This window comes from Penicillium lagena, assembly GCF_028827675.1.
Source record: "Penicillium lagena strain IBT 129212 chromosome Unknown utg000001l_segment0_segment0, whole genome shotgun sequence".
Lineage (NCBI taxonomy): Eukaryota > Fungi > Ascomycota > Eurotiomycetes > Eurotiales > Aspergillaceae > Penicillium > Penicillium lagena.
Window position 1 is genome coordinate 5597725 of NW_026623222.1, and position 16152 is coordinate 5613876.

Sequence of the window (16152 nt, forward strand, 5' to 3'; positions counted from 1 at the left end):
GGTCCCTACGGCAACCCCGGTCTACTCATGGTCTCGGTAAACACCACACTTCCCATGCTCCCTCTCATCGGACGAGAATCTGAGATCGTGCCAGAAAAAGCTTCAGTAGATAGTTATTGTACATTATTCAGGCCGTGGACTGTACAAAAAAGTGCTGGCACAGGTACTATGGCCCCCTCCCCATCCAGCGACCTGCTCGACAGATGTCGGCTTATCCGGACGCGCAGACAAGAATCAGGACCGCAAAAATGAGCCAGAACCAGCAGGGTGCGTCTTTGCGATGCCCCGAGACCGGCCAGTCACTGTGAGCACTTACTTGCTCGTCCGGGATATACGCCTTTGTGCGTGACCTGGTTTAGCCACTTTTTTTTCCCTTTCCCCCGCGTCCTCGAGTGTAAAACGAGACTGCATCGTACATGATCATAATGAGGATGTGGCTCGTCGTTGTTCATTACAGGGGACTATTCGTAGCGAAGGGGTCAGTATCAGGTCGTAAAATGATCCCGGTCAACTTACCCAAGATAATCCTCCTTGATAGTGCCAATGGCATTGATGGCCGCCACGTCGGGTTTCACACCAAGAATCTTCAGACGCAGACTGGTTCCTTTCTCGATCACTTGGTCTGCGTGGTCAGTATACTGCGGAGGCACGGTGTTGGGCTCCCACTTGATGTCGGAGGGAATATTCTGGCGGGGGTCAAAAAGTCAGTGAGGTCGTCCCGTGCAAGAAGCGCAATCCCATACTTTTCGCGCAATGAAAACGGACAGCGGTCCGGCCAGAGTGAAGATACCCGTTGGCTTGACAGAGGTGACAATGGCATCGACCTGCAATCGCGGGTTAGTTTTTGGGGACCCGAAAGCTCGGGTCTCAGTGCATACCGTCTCGCCGCGGAAGGGTTTCCAGATGATCGCGCGGTACTTGATGGTATATTCAGCGTGTCCGCTCGACGGCATCACGCGCCCCTCGCCAATATCCACCATGTCCATCACACAGATCACGAAGTGATCACCGGTACACCGTCCTTCTTCCTCCTCATTGAGCCGGGTGATGAGGTATTCTCGCACATTGGGTCCAAAGTAAGATGGGTGCAGGGAAATGACCTTGGTCTCTTCCTTGAGGAAGAACATTTCGGCGCAGGAGAAGATAATCAGCAGCTGAGGAGTGACTGCGCCTTGATCGTACAGGAAGAGATCACAGGTCCAGTGTTCCCACTGCCCTGTTTCGTCCGATATGTGCTGGCAGGGGCTCAAGGGTCGCGATTGCTGCCGATCAACGGGGACGAGGAGCGGTCAATGGAGGACAAGCGACGGTGTCTTCCACCGCAAGCTCATGACCCCACGGTGTGGATAGAGCAAGACGGGGGAAAATAGGACCGGGCAGCAGACAAACGAGTGGCGATGGCAAAGATGGCTGCCGTGTGCGCGGGGAGGCAGATACAGTGCTGCAGGTGCTGGCTCGGCAGGTCGAGACAGGTCGATCTCGCGCGTGGGAGGTTTGGCGGTGTTGGTCACGTGACCGGGCCAGGTATAGACGGGCCCCGATCCCATTGTGTGGGTGTGAAGAATCAGGCTTGGTGAGTGGTGCCTATTGGAGATGAATGAATCTTTCTATCCATTATGTGGATCTTTCTTGATGTCTTACCTTGACGTCGATTCTTTTTCATCATGTTGCTGATGATATATATTTCGACGACTCAGATGTGCGGCGGATTGGCACACAGGCTCTCTACCCATACAGTTCACTGACAACGCCAATTAACTCCATAATCTTTTCAATCAATTTCACACTTCCTGACAGCCATGCCTTTCCTTAGTGTCATCTAATTCCATGTCAGACTATATGACCATACTATACATCATTACCAGCGCCATTATCCACGTTAATACGGTATCAAAACACGAACGGTGTCACATCCTCGGCACAGCACATGACGACAGACGCGCAGGACGACAATCCTACGAATTGTCCGCCACCTTTACCTCTTCCCTCCATCACACCCAGCCAGCATGGCCCTCAACCTAGAGAAACAGCTGCTCTTTGTGAGTCTCCTTCCAAGCTGTTTCTTGTCACGACGAGAGATCACCACTGACCCCTAAAAGTATGGAGCCTACCACAATAACCCAGTATGCACTCTGGCCCGCCAGTAGTCTTTCCCTAACCGTCCCAGGTTAATGTCGCCATCCACATCACCTGTGTCCCGATCCTGCTGTTTACTGGCATCATCCTCGTACGTGGTCTCCTCCCAGCGAACCCCCGTGGCATCCTACTGACCCTCAACGCAGGCCTGCAACTGCCCAACCCTCTTCCCCCTCCCCGAAGCACTACAATACGAATACCTCCCCGCAAATGCAGGCACTATTGGCGCCCTCATCTACGCCACGTTCTACATCCTCCTGGAACCCGTCGCGGGTGGCCTGATCGCGCCGTTGGTGGTCGGCTCGGCGGCCTATGGCAACTACCTCCTGGGCACCTATGGGAGTGTCGTGAACTACTACGCCGGCGGCATCCACGTCGTGTCATGGCTGGCCCAGTTTGTCGGCCATGGCGTGTACGAGGGCCGCGCGCCCGCGCTGCTGGATAATCTTGTGCAGGCGCTCCTGCTGGCGCCGCTGTTCGTCTGGATGGAGATCCTGTTCTTCTTCGGGTATCGGCCGGAACTAAAGAATCGCTTCGATGAGAGCGTCAAGTTGGAGGTGGAGAAGTTTCGCCAGCTGAAGAAGCAGGGGAAGGCGGTTAAATAGTCCGCCAGGGCTATAGTTACCTATTAGGTTGGGGCGTGACAGTGCCACCACGCGACCATGTTGTCTATGAGTCGAGTTGTTTCGGCTGAGACTATCTTCAGCTCTGCCATGACTCGACAGGGCTTGGCTCGACTGGCGGCTAATCTTCAGTCAACGGTGTCGGAAATGCCTGGCAAATCTCGCCATTGTGCATTATGTAAGGGACCCCTCTCAACGGTTTTCGAGGACATTGCGTAGTATGTGCTTTCAGAGTTGGAGTTTATTGTGATAGCTCGAATATCCATTCCATTGCTTCATCTGAAGTATATTAGATCCAAAGGATCTGGCATCAGTGGTTGCCGTGACAAAATGCATTACCTAAGCCGGGAAGAATCGGATAAATTAGTGCGGTCGAAACACACACACTCACGAGGGTTCACAGAAACTGCCACACCCTGACAGCGTGGAATAGGTAGTCGAAGAGGATCGGAAGGGTCAATAGGATTTTTGAATGTAGTCCTTGTATCTATCCAACCAGTAGAACAGCCCTGCCCTGCCGGACCGGGGCACTCAACCCGTCCGTCCAAACAGGCTTAGCGCCGTCCTGAGAATCCAACCCCCCCCCCGAACAAAGCTCTCCTTCCCGTCCACAACCTCTCCTCTCTCGTCTTTTCCCTCTCCCCTCCCCCCAATTCCATCTCTACCCCAGAGAATTTATCCTCCAATCCTCTGAACCCCCGAATCACAATGTTCAGAAACGCTCTGCGGCAGTCCAGCCGCTCTGTCGCGGCCGTCTCGGCCCCTGGCCGTATCGCCTCGGTGAGTCCAGTCCCAATGGCCATCCTCGTCCATCGCCAGTCCGACCCATTCCATCTCGCCCTCGAGCTCGATCGATGCGGAGGACATGCGCCGACCCGGTGACAATGGATTGAATGCCTTTTTGCCTGCTGGTTCGGTCATTGACAAGTTTTTCTCTCGCTACCTGGCAGGCTCGCGCGGCTGTTCCCGGCCCCCTCTCCGCTGCCTCGAAGCAGGTTCGCTCCTACGCCGCCGAGGCCAAGGCTGCCCCTACCGAGGTCTCGTCCATCCTCGAGCAGCGTATCCGTGGTGTTCAGGAGGAGGCTGGTCTCGCTGAGACTGGTCGTGTTCTGTCGGTCGGGTATGATTGACCCCCTCAAGAAAAATTTGTCCCTCGGCGCCAATCCCTTCGAATCCGCCCGTGATGAACGCCATTCGACATGGAACATAAAACTAATGGAACCTCGTGTAGTGATGGTATCGCCCGTGTCCACGGCATGACCAACGTCCAGGCTGAGGAGCTGGTCGAGTACGTTTCAGCCCCCGTAAAAGTCTTGGCATTGCTAACCGCTTCCCCCTACAGGTTCGCCTCTGGTGTCAAGGGTATGTGCATGAACCTCGAGGCCGGCCAGGTCGGTGTTGTGCTGTTCGGTTCCGACCGTCTCGTCAAGGAGGGTGAGACTGTCAAGCGTACCGGCGAGATTGTAAGTGATGCTATTGACCACATCTGACGAACGGCTTTACTCATGATGCATTAGGTGGATGTCCCCGTCGGCCCTGAGATGCTTGGCCGTGTTGTCGACGCTCTGGGTAACCCCATTGACGGCAAGGGCCCCATCGCGACCAAGGAGAAGCGCCGTGCCCAGCTCAAGGCCCCTGGTATCCTGCCCCGCCAGTCCGTCAACCAGCCCGTCCAGACCGGCATGAAGTGTGTCGACTCCATGGTGCCCATCGGCCGTGGCCAGCGTGAGTTGATCATCGGTGACCGTCAGACCGGTAAGACTGCCGTCGCTGTCGACACCATGCTCAACCAGAAGCGTTGGAACAGCGGCAGCGACGAGGCCCAGAAGCTGTACTGTATCTACGTCGCCGTCGGCCAGAAGCGCTCGACCGTTGCCCAGCTGGTCAAGACCCTGGAGGAGAACGATGCCATGAAGTACTCGATCATCGTCGCTGCCACTGCCTCCGAGGCCGCCCCCCTGCAGTACATTGCTCCCTTCACCGGTTGCGCCATGGGTGAGTGGTTCCGTGACAACGGCCGCCACGCCGTCATCATCTACGATGACCTGTCCAAGCAGGCCGTTGCCTACCGTCAGATGTCCCTGCTGCTGCGTCGTCCCCCCGGTCGTGAGGCCTACCCCGGTGACGTTTTCTACCTTCACTCCCGTCTGCTGGAGCGTGCCGCCAAGATGAACAAGACCCACGGTGCTGGTTCCCTGACTGCTCTGCCCATCATTGAGACCCAGGGTGGTGACGTGTCGGCCTACATTCCCACCAACGTCATTTCCATCACCGACGGCCAGATCTTCCTGGAGTCCGAGCTGTTCTACAAGGGTATCCGTCCCGCCATCAACGTCGGTCTGTCTGTGTCCCGTGTCGGTTCCGCCGCCCAGGTCAAGGCCATGAAGCAGGTCGCCGGTTCCCTGAAGCTGTTCTTGGCTCAGTACCGTGAGGTCGCTGCCTTCGCCCAGTTCGGTTCCGATCTGGATGCCTCCACCAAGCAGACCCTGAACCGTGGTGAGCGTCTGACCGAGCTGCTCAAGCAGAAGCAGTACAGCCCCATGGCTGTCTCCGACATGGTGCCCCTGATCTTCGCCGGTGTCAACGGTCTCCTTGACAACATCCCGGTCGCCAAGATCCTCACCTGGGAGGCTGACTTCCTCGCCCACCTCAAGAGCTCCCACCCCGAGATCCAGCAGACCGTCGACAAGGAGGGCCAGGTCAGCAAGGAACTTGAGGCTCAGCTCAAGGAGGTCATCACCTCCTTCAACAAGTCCTTCAACGCATAGATGCGAGGAATTTTGAGGTTTGAGGCTCGGAAAATGGGGTCGTGCTTGTTTTCCTGATCATCTCCTTTTTTCTCTTCTATCGCTTGCATAGACTTGGGTGAAGATAGCTTGTACAATTTTGAAGCCATTTGTTCTTTTTCGTCGTCGTCCTCTGTTGCGGGTGCCCATTAATCGTGTAGCGCCTCTCCGGAGCTGAACGAAAGCTGAAAGGAGCAGGGGTTGCCAAAATGTGATTATTACCCTGTACGTTTAGATCGTCTCGCGCTTAGGCGACCGCGCAGGATCTCTATGGGTTCTGCGTCTGGCCGCCTTGCGTCCGCATGTTGGTACCGCAATCGATTTCTTTTGTTCTTGAATTAAACGTACAGGAGCTGTAGATCGCCCTCAATCAGAAAGACCATTTGTTGTCAACAATAGGTAGATTTTGTTTGCTACTGCAAATGCCTGCCTTCCTTTCATGGCATCCCCTGTCTGGCAAAGGTATAAAACCCCCCCTCTTCTTCCCTTCTCCTCTTCCACCTCTCCTGCTATATACATATACAACCATCAGCCATACCATTTAATGGTTTCAACCACTCTGGCCAGGTCCATCATCAAAACTCTCGAAGACAAGGATCAAACGCCACACGGAAGGTATGTTTTGTTTTGCTTTTTCTTTCTCCATGAACCATCACTCATGTTTACCTACTTGATAGACCTGGTAGCGACTGGTGGAACCTCGCACTCATTCTTTCGAAGTTCCCTGCGCCTCTGCAATGCGGGAAGAATCCACCAGCTTGATGGTCGATCATTCGAATCAACTTTTGATCCAGCAGGTTCAAATCGTGACATCCAGCTCCGCCATTCTCAAGGCCCAATTTGTCATGTTCCGAGCCCTTGGGCCGACCCGTGGAGAATTCGCGCCGTGCCGGTGAAGCTGGAGATGTGCGAGAGCAAACAGGCGACAATATATGGAGGAAAAACGCCGGTCCAGGCAGCCTAGCTTCACAAAACAGCTACAAGCAACGGCTCTTTCCACAGAAATCGCCGAGGAAGGCATAACGAACGGTGATGACTACGGATCTCTTTGATCTCTTTTCAGCCTACTCCTTTCCGTACGCTGAACCAGCGTATGCAAGACGAACTATTGGCTGGCACGAACTATTGGCTGGCCTGACGAAAGACTCACAGCTGCCCGCTTCTTCCAAGAGAAAGGGCGACAAGATACGATACATATTACCAGTTCAGAGGCGAAGGATATCACCCGTCTTCTGCTTAGTTCTCTACTATCTCGTGAATATCGAGCATGTCACCCTGGAACTTGTCTCACCGCCAGCAATCTCTAGGATCCATAAGGCTCGATATCATTTACAGCCATCGAACCATCAAACCATCGCACAAATCCAGCCGATGCCCCTGACCTTCTGAAACAATTTGAACTGTCTTTGTCAACCCGAATCGACAGGTGAACGTACGAAAGAAATACGACGACCTAACGATGCGCCTGAACCAAGATTTCAGTGACTTCTTGACGGAGTTTGTCCGCTTAGCTGAAGAAGCAGAGATCGTGGAGGAATACCGCAAGGAAGACCAGTACCATAAGATTACCTACAAACTTCACACCTTGACGGATCGTCCAACGATTGGATGATGGACTCGGAGGCCTCAAACACCATGAACCCCTATGATTCCCATTTCATCACATATACCCCTTGTCAGCTTCCTGTCTCCCCGGCTAATGCCAAGACAGGCAATCGCATGATTTCAAAAGGGTACGGGGATGTGGTCATGGATCTCGATGGCCATGAGGATTCGCCAGTCACCTACATCATTCTCAAAATGTCTGGCTGGTTCCGGAGTTAAATCACAATCCGAATTCAACTCACGACCTCACCCTTCAGTGTATCATCTCTATTTTTGGTGGGCACGATGCACAGCTTCGTACAAAGCGGGATTCTAAGCTTGTTGCTTTGCTATCGTGGCCTTCTCTGGCCTTACGATTTTGACACCAATGGAGATTTCCGCCCAGGCCGGGTGCCGGTGGGTGACGCGGTCGCTGTAGAAAATGCTGTGTGCATCGTCATCTGGGATGGGTATTATGCATTGGTCGGCAAGAGCGATCACGCCCGACTCGTCGGCAAGAAGCCTGCTCAAAAACTGAGAAGACATCGTTTCACCAACGCCGCTGATGACAATTCTGACGATGACCACTCAGACGATAGCTCCGACGCTAACGAAGAGCCGCTCTCTACGAAGGAAGTAGGACTCCAGCCCATACAGCGATGCTGCGACTGGAGTCACCACAATTCGGGAAAGCAATGGACGGCATCCACGCCCTCGTTGGGCAACGATGATGCTTCCAATACAAGATAGCTATCATCTAATCTACAAGGGCGTGAATCTGACACATCACGAGGATCGGGGAGCTATGACAAGGAAATGCTAGCGATCATCCGCGCGCTCCAAGAGTGGCGGGCAGAACTCTGTGGACTACACCGTCCTGAGCCATTTGGAATCCTCCCTGACCACCAGGAGCTCGAATACTCTATAATGTCAAAGAAATTGAACGGCAGACAAGCTCGTTGGAGAGGGTTCCTATCTCAATTTCAATTCATGATCAAGTATCGGCCGGGAAACGAAACACCCTAACTGATACTCTCTCGCGGAGAGATTGGGAGGATCAGAGCCCCCTAAACGAACAGATCCTTTCCCCAAAATCACGCCTCGATCCTAGGATCCTCGACGAGATTCTACAAGTGATTAAGTGGGTGCCTGAGGTGTCAGCGTCAACCGCCGCTTGTAGATAGACCTTCCCTTTTGGGCGATCACTCAGTCAATACAACTCACTACATTCGTCTCCTCTCCTTCATGACCTCCACGATCAGGTCTCTGCTGTGGCGCTCTACGACTTCCCCTGAGTCTGACCGCCATCAAGAAGCCCTAAAAGTGCCGCTACGAACAGGCACACCAACTATAGTCACTCAAGAGTTCATATATGCAACAACGGTATCATATTTAATATTAAACAGAGAATATTAACCACCCGAAGTAATTACTCCATCACCATAGAACTTATAATAAATCTCCTTACATGGAACCCAGCAGCTTCATGAGCGTCGGCAGCAACTGTACAGCAGAGTCAGCAAAACTTCGATCAAGATTTTAATAGAGAAGGAGATAACGTACGTCAGAAACGTCCTCAATGAGAGTAGTCGTCTCGTGGACAAACTTGCCGGTCAACAGGTCGTTGGCATTGCCCAGCAAGGCACCCAGCTCCGAGAATGTCGCGGGCTTCAGGAAGGACTTGAGCTCGGGCATGATCGGAGTCAAGGCTCCCAGCAGCGACTTCAAGTCACCGACAACATCAGGGGTCAGCAGGCTGTTGGCGTTGGCCAAGAGACCGCTAATTTGCTTAACGGACGCAGGAGTCAACAGAGCATTGGCGTTCGAGAGCAGTCCAGACAGCTCCTTGAAAGTACCCGGCTGGAGGAAGCTCTTGAGCTCGGGCATGATAGGGCCCAGGCTTTGGAGCAAGGACTTCAGATCGCTGACAATGGCGGGGGTGAGCAACTGGCTGGCTCCAGAGAGAAGCCCGTTGATTTCCTTGACCGAAGTGGGAGTCAACAGGTTGTTGGCGTTGATCAGGAGAGAGTTGATCTCCTTGATTGTCGCCGGTGTCAAGAGAGACTTCAATTCCGACACAACCTCCGGGGTCAACAAGGTGGTGGCGCTCTTGAGGAGGCCGTTGATCTCCTTGACGGATTCAGGGGTGAGGAGGTTGCTGGCATTGGTCAAAAGGTTAGAAAGCTCCTTGATGGTCTCCGGGGTGAGGAGATCCTTGAGTTGGTCGATGAGAGCAGGCGTGAGGAGATCGAGCAGCGAGGACAGCTGGTTAACCCTCTTCTGGGTCAGAAGATCCGAGGCGGCGCCGATCAGAGACTTGGTCTGATCCGTAGTCTTGTCATCCAAAAGATAGGCGACGTGGTGGAAGAAGGACTCGATATCCTCCAAAAGGGTGGGCGAGAGCAGGCCCTTGACACCATTAAGCTCATTTGTGAGGCCACCGAGCCCATCCAGGAACGTTCCACTCGGAGACAGAATGCCAGCCAGGCCACCAGGGGGGCTAGTCTGAGAAGGGTATCCACTGCTAGTGGTGCTGCTGGTAGTGTCACCACCAGCGCTTGGGGTGGCGGTGTTGGTATCAGAGTTACCGCCGCCGAGAATGCCTCCAAGACCAGCGCCGTTGTTAGCAGGCTTCGGTGTATCGGTGTTGGCCGCGTGGGACGCAGTCAGAGTGTTGTCCGAGTTGTCATCCGCACCAGCTGCATGAGCGGCAGTATTGTTGGCAGGCTTGACAACGTTAGTCTCACGCGTTTGCGTCGGAACACTTCCGGTAGATGAAGTAGATACCTGAGCCGGGCCGGCGAGCGCAGTGCCGGAAAGAACGAGCGTGGAGAGGAAGGCGGTGGTGAAACGCATCTTGACGGATTGCTATACACACACACACGATAACGAGAGACTGAAATGACAGGAATGGACGAAAAGAATGGACGTCTTGAAGAGCAAAACGGGCGGGCGATATGGGGCCGCTCCCCTTTTATGTGCCCCGGACATTGCTCTCCGCAGATCTTTGATGGAGCAGACCGAGGAGCTGGCAGCGGCACTCCACATGTGAAGCCAGCGCAGGTCCGCTCAAGTCTAATTTGTCCTGATGTAAGTGGCAGGAAGCGTTTAGACCCGTTCAGGCGGAGAACTTCCCCTTTTCGTTCCGTGTGTTGATGGTAATTTCCCCTTAGGTTGACCCTCGCGGAGCCGCCCTGAGTGGTTCCCTGGGCCTCAGGGACCAGCTCAGGCTATTGTTCCGTTTCAGCCAATGCGAGCCTAGCAGGGCTGCAGCTAGCGGGTTGGGAGCGAATGATAGGAGTGGGAAATTGCGACGTGCGATATAGCAACTGGTTCGGTCTAAGCTCGAGGGCCGGGTTCATCTTCGCTGGGCGATCGGCATGGAGAGGCATCGTGCTGGGTATAGCGAGCACCTGCCAGTCCACTAAATCTCGTCGCGACCATGGACGGACCCGCTCCCTTGACTCGTTGATCCCGGCCCAAGCGGGCGCATTTCTTTGGGCCAGACCCGACAGAGAAGCGACTTCTCAGTCGATCTTACGGGGCGAGGTCATCTTCTTGCCTGTGCACAGCCAAGTCCGCTTGCCTGGAACCTCTGCAGGCGTCCGGCAGAGTGCAGTCTCTGCTGTTTGTTGCGGGGAGCAGTTGCCCGCGGGGCAATCCCAATACCGTGGGGCGGAAAAAGACATCCCTTAAACATGAGTCGGCTAACAGACTCTGTTGCTGGCTTTTCACTGCAACTCTGACCATGGAACGCACTCCCTAGTCTCGCAAACTGGCGTTCATCTGTTTATATTACCCCTGAACGCCCTACGACATCTCGAACTGGACCCTGCCGCCTCCCCAGGGGCGTCATGCAGGGTCCCCGCCAAAAGTGCCGGACAATAAATTAATTTAGTGGACCCTACGCTTGGATCTCTAATCATGCTAGCAAGCCTCCCGAAGGCTTTTTGCAGCATGTGAGCTGGAGAGAAATCAACAAGAACCGTGAACTTAGGGCTTCTCCCTAGCGCACAGATCGACAGGGGCGGGGGTTGCATTGATTTGGTTCGAGAACGAACGAGAATCCAATATGATTCATGTCCTGTATAGTTTGTTATTGTCTATTGTTGACTCGCTAGTAACAATAACATGATCCTCACGCGAGCTACGATTATAATCTTCAATCCTCAAAACCGTTTGATCACCGATACCCGTCGAGAGCAAATAGCGCCGTTAGCCCGTGGACCCAGCACCCCCAAAATGTGTCCGTCCTCCGCTTGGAGTAGTAAAGGCGCTTAGAGTTTTCTGCTAGGTCTCCCGTTAGACCCTGATTTTTTCGTACCTGGCCGATCCTCATAACTTTCACCGTTGCGACCCGTGGGCACGGAGGCCAATCAAGCTCCGTCCATAATAATAACTTCGTAAGTCTTTTTCTTAACCCAGCTCTACCCCAGAGGCCGTGAGAGATGGCTTGTGACGAGATGCCTTTCTCGTGTTATGATGGTGGAGGGAGGGCTGGTGGATCCTTCGCGTGCCCTCTAATCCTGTCCGCATCCTGATGTTGATCTAACAAATCATCAACATCCTTGCCCTGTGAGGTATTGCCCTTAAATTGGCACGTTTTCACGTCATAGGGACTTCCTTCAGAATTGTAATTGATCGGTTGAACTGCGGGTGCTTGCATGCCGATGCCACGATGAGAAACACGTGAGGGCGGGAAATAATCGCTTAACCTCGTTGCATCCTTCCGCCCCGGGGAGTGGGGCCAGGTACAGCCCGGTTCGCGATGTTACTCCATGACAGCGAGAAGTCTCCAAATTCCTAGCGAACGGTCGCAGGGCAATCCATCGTGAGGTATGAAAAATTTGAGGCTCCATTTCTATCCCACTTCGGGCAATACATAGGTGTAGGCGAGCTCCGTGAAATGCGCTTGGTGTGCTGTCGATCCTCGTCTCGGTGAGTGAAGTTGGCCGCCCTTCCGACTCAATTTTTGCAGATGATCTGTGGATCTGCACCTATGATTAGTACTATTGTTTGCAGCTCTGCAAACAACATTAACGCTCTACCATACTAAAAGACGATCATTGGATTCTAGATTGGGCTATTGATGCTCTAAATTCACTCCAGGACCAGATATTTTTCATGCTGATCGATTGGCTTAAGTGACTTACAGCTGTTCCCCGTCACAGCGCCATCGCAGGTGGCAATACGCATCGAAGATCATACTGGTGAGATCTCACTGATTCATGCATGTACTGGTGGGCAAAGAGAAGTCTCTCAAGGATTATACATGGCGGTCCCTGCAACGCGGTGACTGTTGTTTGATCCGCTGTTTTATTTTAGAACTAGCACTGTTCCCCGTTACATGTCAATTCTGAGGGCATACAGACAGGCCTGGCGGCACTCCCGCATAGCAGCTGGACTTGAAGCGAGCCACATCGGGCAAATAAATCATCAGCAGCAGCATCATCATCATCATTGCGTAAAAGGCTTGAACAAAGAATGAAACAAGAACCGGCAAATATTGAGCTTGTATGTGCCTTTCTTAAGATTCTCTTCACCGACTCGGTCTGTGATGCCAAGGAAGACATCAATTCACGACATTGATATGTTAGGCCCAGATGTTCTATTGGTGTTTCTGGATTTTAACTGATCCCATTTTATATGGATTGAATTTGTTGATGTGAGAATTTAATCGAGCTTTCTCGATCATTCCTTCCAAGGTAACACCGATATGCTATGGAGGCGGTAGAATGGTACGTTCATCAGAGCATGTCTAGCAAATACGTGTTCCTGTGGTCCAACATCCCCAGAGGAGAAAATCAAATGGGTAATGAAGGGTACAGACTGAATTGATAATCTGCAACAGAAAACTCTGTTATATGGACTCGAAATTTTCTTTTGCGCTTCTAACAATTAGCATATACGTACGTGCAAGCCAAGCTTCTCTGATTTATGCTGACCTCGAGGCCGGTATCATGTCGTGTCTACTTTCGCTTCAGTATGTTCAGTACAGATACGTTCTCGTAAAGTGTCGAGATACAAGCCTGAGATGCAAGACGGACATTTGCATGTCAAACGCTTTCCAGGTCTTCGATTAGTTAACCTTGATCTATTTATTTTCTTCTTCACTAATTCCCCAAACAAACACTCTCTGTCTCTTGGAACTTTGACATAATGTCCGCCACTCTCTTCAAGGGCAAAGCCTCGACAGTGCGATTCTGGTTTCCCGTCATTGTCTCTGCCATACAAAGGACATTATATATGGCTTCCTCTGTAGCATCGGCAGCCGCTTCAATCAACCCATTGATCGACTGGTCGTCAATGAAGCTCATGTCCAGCTCCCTAGCCTTGAAACGATCGACCTGGCCGCTGTCCGTTTGGACCGGAATCGCATTGCCCGTTGAGAATGCAAGAAAGATGTCTCCGGACGGGTTATGGCCATAACCGCCCACGCGAGCCAGTCCGACTGTGGCTCGTTTAGCGAGACGTTGAAGCTGGATGGGATGTAGCGGGGCATCGGTAGCAAGGATGATAATGATGGAGCCGTCCTTTTTATCTTTGGCCGCGTCGTACTCGGCTTTTTTGGCTGCCGACGCAGCGTCTTTCTCTGCTTCTGCTGCCAGGATTCGCCCAACTGGGATGCCACACATATGCAAGTCTCGCATCCGCCCGTAGTTGGCCTGCACGAGAGCTCCGATGGTGTAGGGTTTGCCATCGACGCCTGGCACTACTCGGCTGCTAGTCCCCGTCCCTCCCTTGAACCCTTGACACATCATGCCCGTGCCGCCGCCAACATTGCCTTCAGGAACTGGGTCACTCGAGGCCTCGGTCAAGCTTTGAACCACGTGGTCCGGAGTGACGGCAAACTGGCTAATATCATTGAGGTGACCGTCGAACGTCTCCGCTACCACAGGGAGCAGAAACCAGTCTACTCCGGACTCCTGCTGCCCGTAGTGCTGAATAGCGTATTTGTAGATTCCAGTGTAGCAGGCACCGACAGAAAAGCTGTTGGTGATCAGGATCGGTGAGTGCAGGAGACCTGTTTCTTCAATCCAATGTGAGCCCGTCATCTCGCCAGAACCATTGAAACGAAAGATGCCCGCCGTGCAAGCTTGGTGGAACCAGTCTTTTCGCGGCACGATTGCTGTGAGGCCTGTGTTGATGGATGCGCCATCTCGGATGGTCGTGGTTTGGACCATCACACCTTCCACGTCCGTGATGCCATTCTTGGGACCGGGTTTCCAATTACCCAGGTTCGCACCAGGAACGACATCTCGAAAGCGTCCACGCGGGGAACTCGGCTGCGCGGTCGTCAAGGCCATCCTGCTTTCTCGAAGACACCAAGGGTGGTTGAGAAACCGGGGCTTGCAACTTTGAATATTGGTTCGACCTGGATGACTCATGAGCGGGAACTAAACGTGGGTGCAACGTGGGCGCACAGGCCACGGGCACATGGATGGGACCGAAGATGGCCATTTCTTCCCCGGTGCTATATCCTTCGGTATACTGTTCATAGTGAAACCCTTGGGCACATACGCGGAATGAGAGTGTCGTGTAGGGTTGTTTCCGTGCCAGCCGTCTCCTACGGGTACCGTGGCAGGGTGTGTCGATCCGAGTCGATTTGGATGTTTATTTTGATTTATGGACATTTGGTTGTCGGAATAGATGCTTTCGAATACTTTCATCTGCATGACGCCGGGCTCTGCCATTATTCCCGCCTCTCGGAAGCACCGTGAGAGCCGGGCGGATCGACCATCACAGCCACCGTGTGGCAAAGGAACGTGGCGCAGTCTGGATGGAGCCACGAAGGATGGGAAGTGTGGCCAAAGGAGAGACCACACCACGAGGTACCCCCCGACGGTACCCGGTCGCTAGTTTTTCTATTCCTTCCTGGCCGTCCATCTGGCGCGCCTCTCCTCCTAACTCACCCCTTGCGCCGACCATGTGACCGAACTCGTCTGCATGACAAACAAGGCCGGGGAGAGCCAAAAAAGAACCCTGTACAGTATTCTGTATGTAAGTAATGACGGTGGCGTCGGGGAAAGTCTGGTAGATGACGGTGCGTTCGCTCTGCAGCCCAATCGCAGATCGGAGCAGGGATTGTTCAGCTTCAGCGCGTCGGCCGGGCTCGGTTGCCGTCAGCGAATCCGATGGCTGAAGCGGCCCAAGACCAACGGTGCCCCACGTCTACTTGACCCTCCATCAGCTGAGACCGCGTCCTTAGCGGCAGTTGATACATCGGAAAGACATGTTCTGCTGTAATTTTCCTGGTCTTCTGCGAATTTCTGTCGAGAACGGGTGGTTTGGGAACTGCACGTTTAGGGCTTCTCACAGTGCTGGCTGACTCAGTTTACACGAGGCGATCTGCGAGACCGGGATGCCTTCGATCTGGACCGTACAGGCTTTCCCTTTTCGGGCATTGTACATGACGGTAGAACACTGGGGTGCAGCATCCCGCCCAGTGGGATGGACTCGTCTGAATCGTAGATACCAGCTGAGGGCGTCCCCTTTTGCGATGCAGCCATGCCCGCCGGGGAGTGCGGATCATGGGGGCTGAGCAAGTTGAGTTCTGCAGACGCCGACGGTCCTGGCCAAATGAATGCACAACGCGCGGTCCGAGGTGAGACCAGGAGACGGTTGCGGAATTGTGGATGAAACGGGTGTCGAATTCCTTGTTTCAACACCCGCTGGCCGTGAAGTGGCGAGGAAGTAAAGACGCAGATCGGGGAGTCCGAGGGTGGCCATTACTGACTTGTACCGTACGCCTGGTACACGTCCGGAATGGAAGACTCCATCAGCCTGCATGATACGAAGTCTTCATGCCCTGGGCGATTACTGTAGTGAGCGAAAACTCGAAGTGGGGAGACTCCAGGCATCCGCCCGTGGGTTCTTATTATTCTGTTTCTTCCTTCTTTCCTCCTTCTCTATCCATGAACTTCATGTCCTCTCCTTATTGATAGTTTCCTTTTTCTTTTCTCTTTGTTCTCTTCTTTCTACCGCGCATTCGCCCGCACCTTAATAGAAATCCCCGCCACTGC

General features: G+C 53.3%; 10 protein-coding genes across 10 annotated transcripts; 6 read left to right on the top strand and 4 right to left on the bottom strand.

Annotated features, from left to right (window-relative positions):
• Nucleotides 1-451: 451 nt before the first annotated feature.
• Nucleotides 452-1127, bottom strand: N7510_002470 (DNA-directed RNA polymerase II subunit RPB7; the record flags this gene model as incomplete). Its single annotated transcript, XM_056974397.1, has 4 exons — nucleotides 452-461; nucleotides 517-686; nucleotides 744-824; nucleotides 879-1127. 4 exons carry the CDS (start codon nucleotides 1125-1127, stop codon nucleotides 452-454), a joined length of 510 nt encoding a protein of 169 aa, XP_056839514.1.
• A 162-nt stretch (nucleotides 1128-1289) lies between these two features.
• On the bottom strand, nucleotides 1290-1547 carry N7510_002471 (uncharacterized protein; the record flags this gene model as incomplete). The annotated part of the gene is made up of 1 exon (XM_056974398.1): nucleotides 1290-1547. The coding sequence occupies one exon, from the start codon at nucleotides 1545-1547 to the stop codon at nucleotides 1290-1292; it is 258 nt and encodes an 85-aa protein (XP_056839515.1).
• Nucleotides 1548-2006: 459 nt separating this feature from the next.
• Nucleotides 2007-2741, top strand: N7510_002472 (2-hydroxy-palmitic acid dioxygenase MPO1; the record flags this gene model as incomplete). Its single annotated transcript, XM_056974399.1, has 4 exons — nucleotides 2007-2039; nucleotides 2100-2123; nucleotides 2168-2227; nucleotides 2283-2741. The coding sequence occupies 4 exons, from the start codon at nucleotides 2007-2009 to the stop codon at nucleotides 2739-2741; spliced, it is 576 nt and encodes a 191-aa protein (XP_056839516.1).
• Nucleotides 2742-3467: 726 nt separating this feature from the next.
• On the top strand, nucleotides 3468-5527 carry N7510_002473 (F1F0 ATP synthase subunit alpha; the record flags this gene model as incomplete). The annotated part of the gene is made up of 5 exons (XM_056974400.1): nucleotides 3468-3637; nucleotides 3688-3879; nucleotides 3991-4047; nucleotides 4102-4222; nucleotides 4277-5527. The coding sequence occupies 5 exons, from the start codon at nucleotides 3468-3470 to the stop codon at nucleotides 5525-5527; spliced, it is 1791 nt and encodes a 596-aa protein (XP_056839517.1).
• Nucleotides 5528-7180: 1653 nt separating this feature from the next.
• On the top strand, nucleotides 7181-7369 carry N7510_002474 (uncharacterized protein; the record flags this gene model as incomplete). The annotated part of the gene is made up of 1 exon (XM_056974401.1): nucleotides 7181-7369. The coding sequence occupies one exon, from the start codon at nucleotides 7181-7183 to the stop codon at nucleotides 7367-7369; it is 189 nt and encodes a 62-aa protein (XP_056839518.1).
• A 66-nt stretch (nucleotides 7370-7435) lies between these two features.
• N7510_002475 (uncharacterized protein) lies at nucleotides 7436-8057 on the top strand (the record flags this gene model as incomplete). The annotated part of the gene is made up of 2 exons (XM_056974402.1): nucleotides 7436-7765; nucleotides 7953-8057. The coding sequence occupies 2 exons, from the start codon at nucleotides 7436-7438 to the stop codon at nucleotides 8055-8057; spliced, it is 435 nt and encodes a 144-aa protein (XP_056839519.1).
• A 536-nt stretch (nucleotides 8058-8593) lies between these two features.
• On the bottom strand, nucleotides 8594-9985 carry N7510_002476 (uncharacterized protein; the record flags this gene model as incomplete). Its single annotated transcript, XM_056974403.1, has 2 exons — nucleotides 8594-8632; nucleotides 8693-9985. The coding sequence occupies 2 exons, from the start codon at nucleotides 9983-9985 to the stop codon at nucleotides 8594-8596; spliced, it is 1332 nt and encodes a 443-aa protein (XP_056839520.1).
• A 54-nt stretch (nucleotides 9986-10039) lies between these two features.
• N7510_002477 (uncharacterized protein) lies at nucleotides 10040-10825 on the top strand (the record flags this gene model as incomplete). Its single annotated transcript, XM_056974404.1, has 3 exons — nucleotides 10040-10192; nucleotides 10303-10444; nucleotides 10518-10825. The coding sequence occupies 3 exons, from the start codon at nucleotides 10040-10042 to the stop codon at nucleotides 10823-10825; spliced, it is 603 nt and encodes a 200-aa protein (XP_056839521.1).
• Nucleotides 10826-13242: 2417 nt separating this feature from the next.
• Nucleotides 13243-14436, bottom strand: N7510_002478 (P1 family peptidase; the record flags this gene model as incomplete). The annotated part of the gene is made up of 1 exon (XM_056974405.1): nucleotides 13243-14436. The coding sequence occupies one exon, from the start codon at nucleotides 14434-14436 to the stop codon at nucleotides 13243-13245; it is 1194 nt and encodes a 397-aa protein (XP_056839522.1).
• A 640-nt stretch (nucleotides 14437-15076) lies between these two features.
• On the top strand, nucleotides 15077-15376 carry N7510_002479 (uncharacterized protein; the record flags this gene model as incomplete). Its single annotated transcript, XM_056974406.1, has 1 exon — nucleotides 15077-15376. The coding sequence occupies one exon, from the start codon at nucleotides 15077-15079 to the stop codon at nucleotides 15374-15376; it is 300 nt and encodes a 99-aa protein (XP_056839523.1).
• Between the last annotated feature and the right edge of the window lie 776 nt (nucleotides 15377-16152).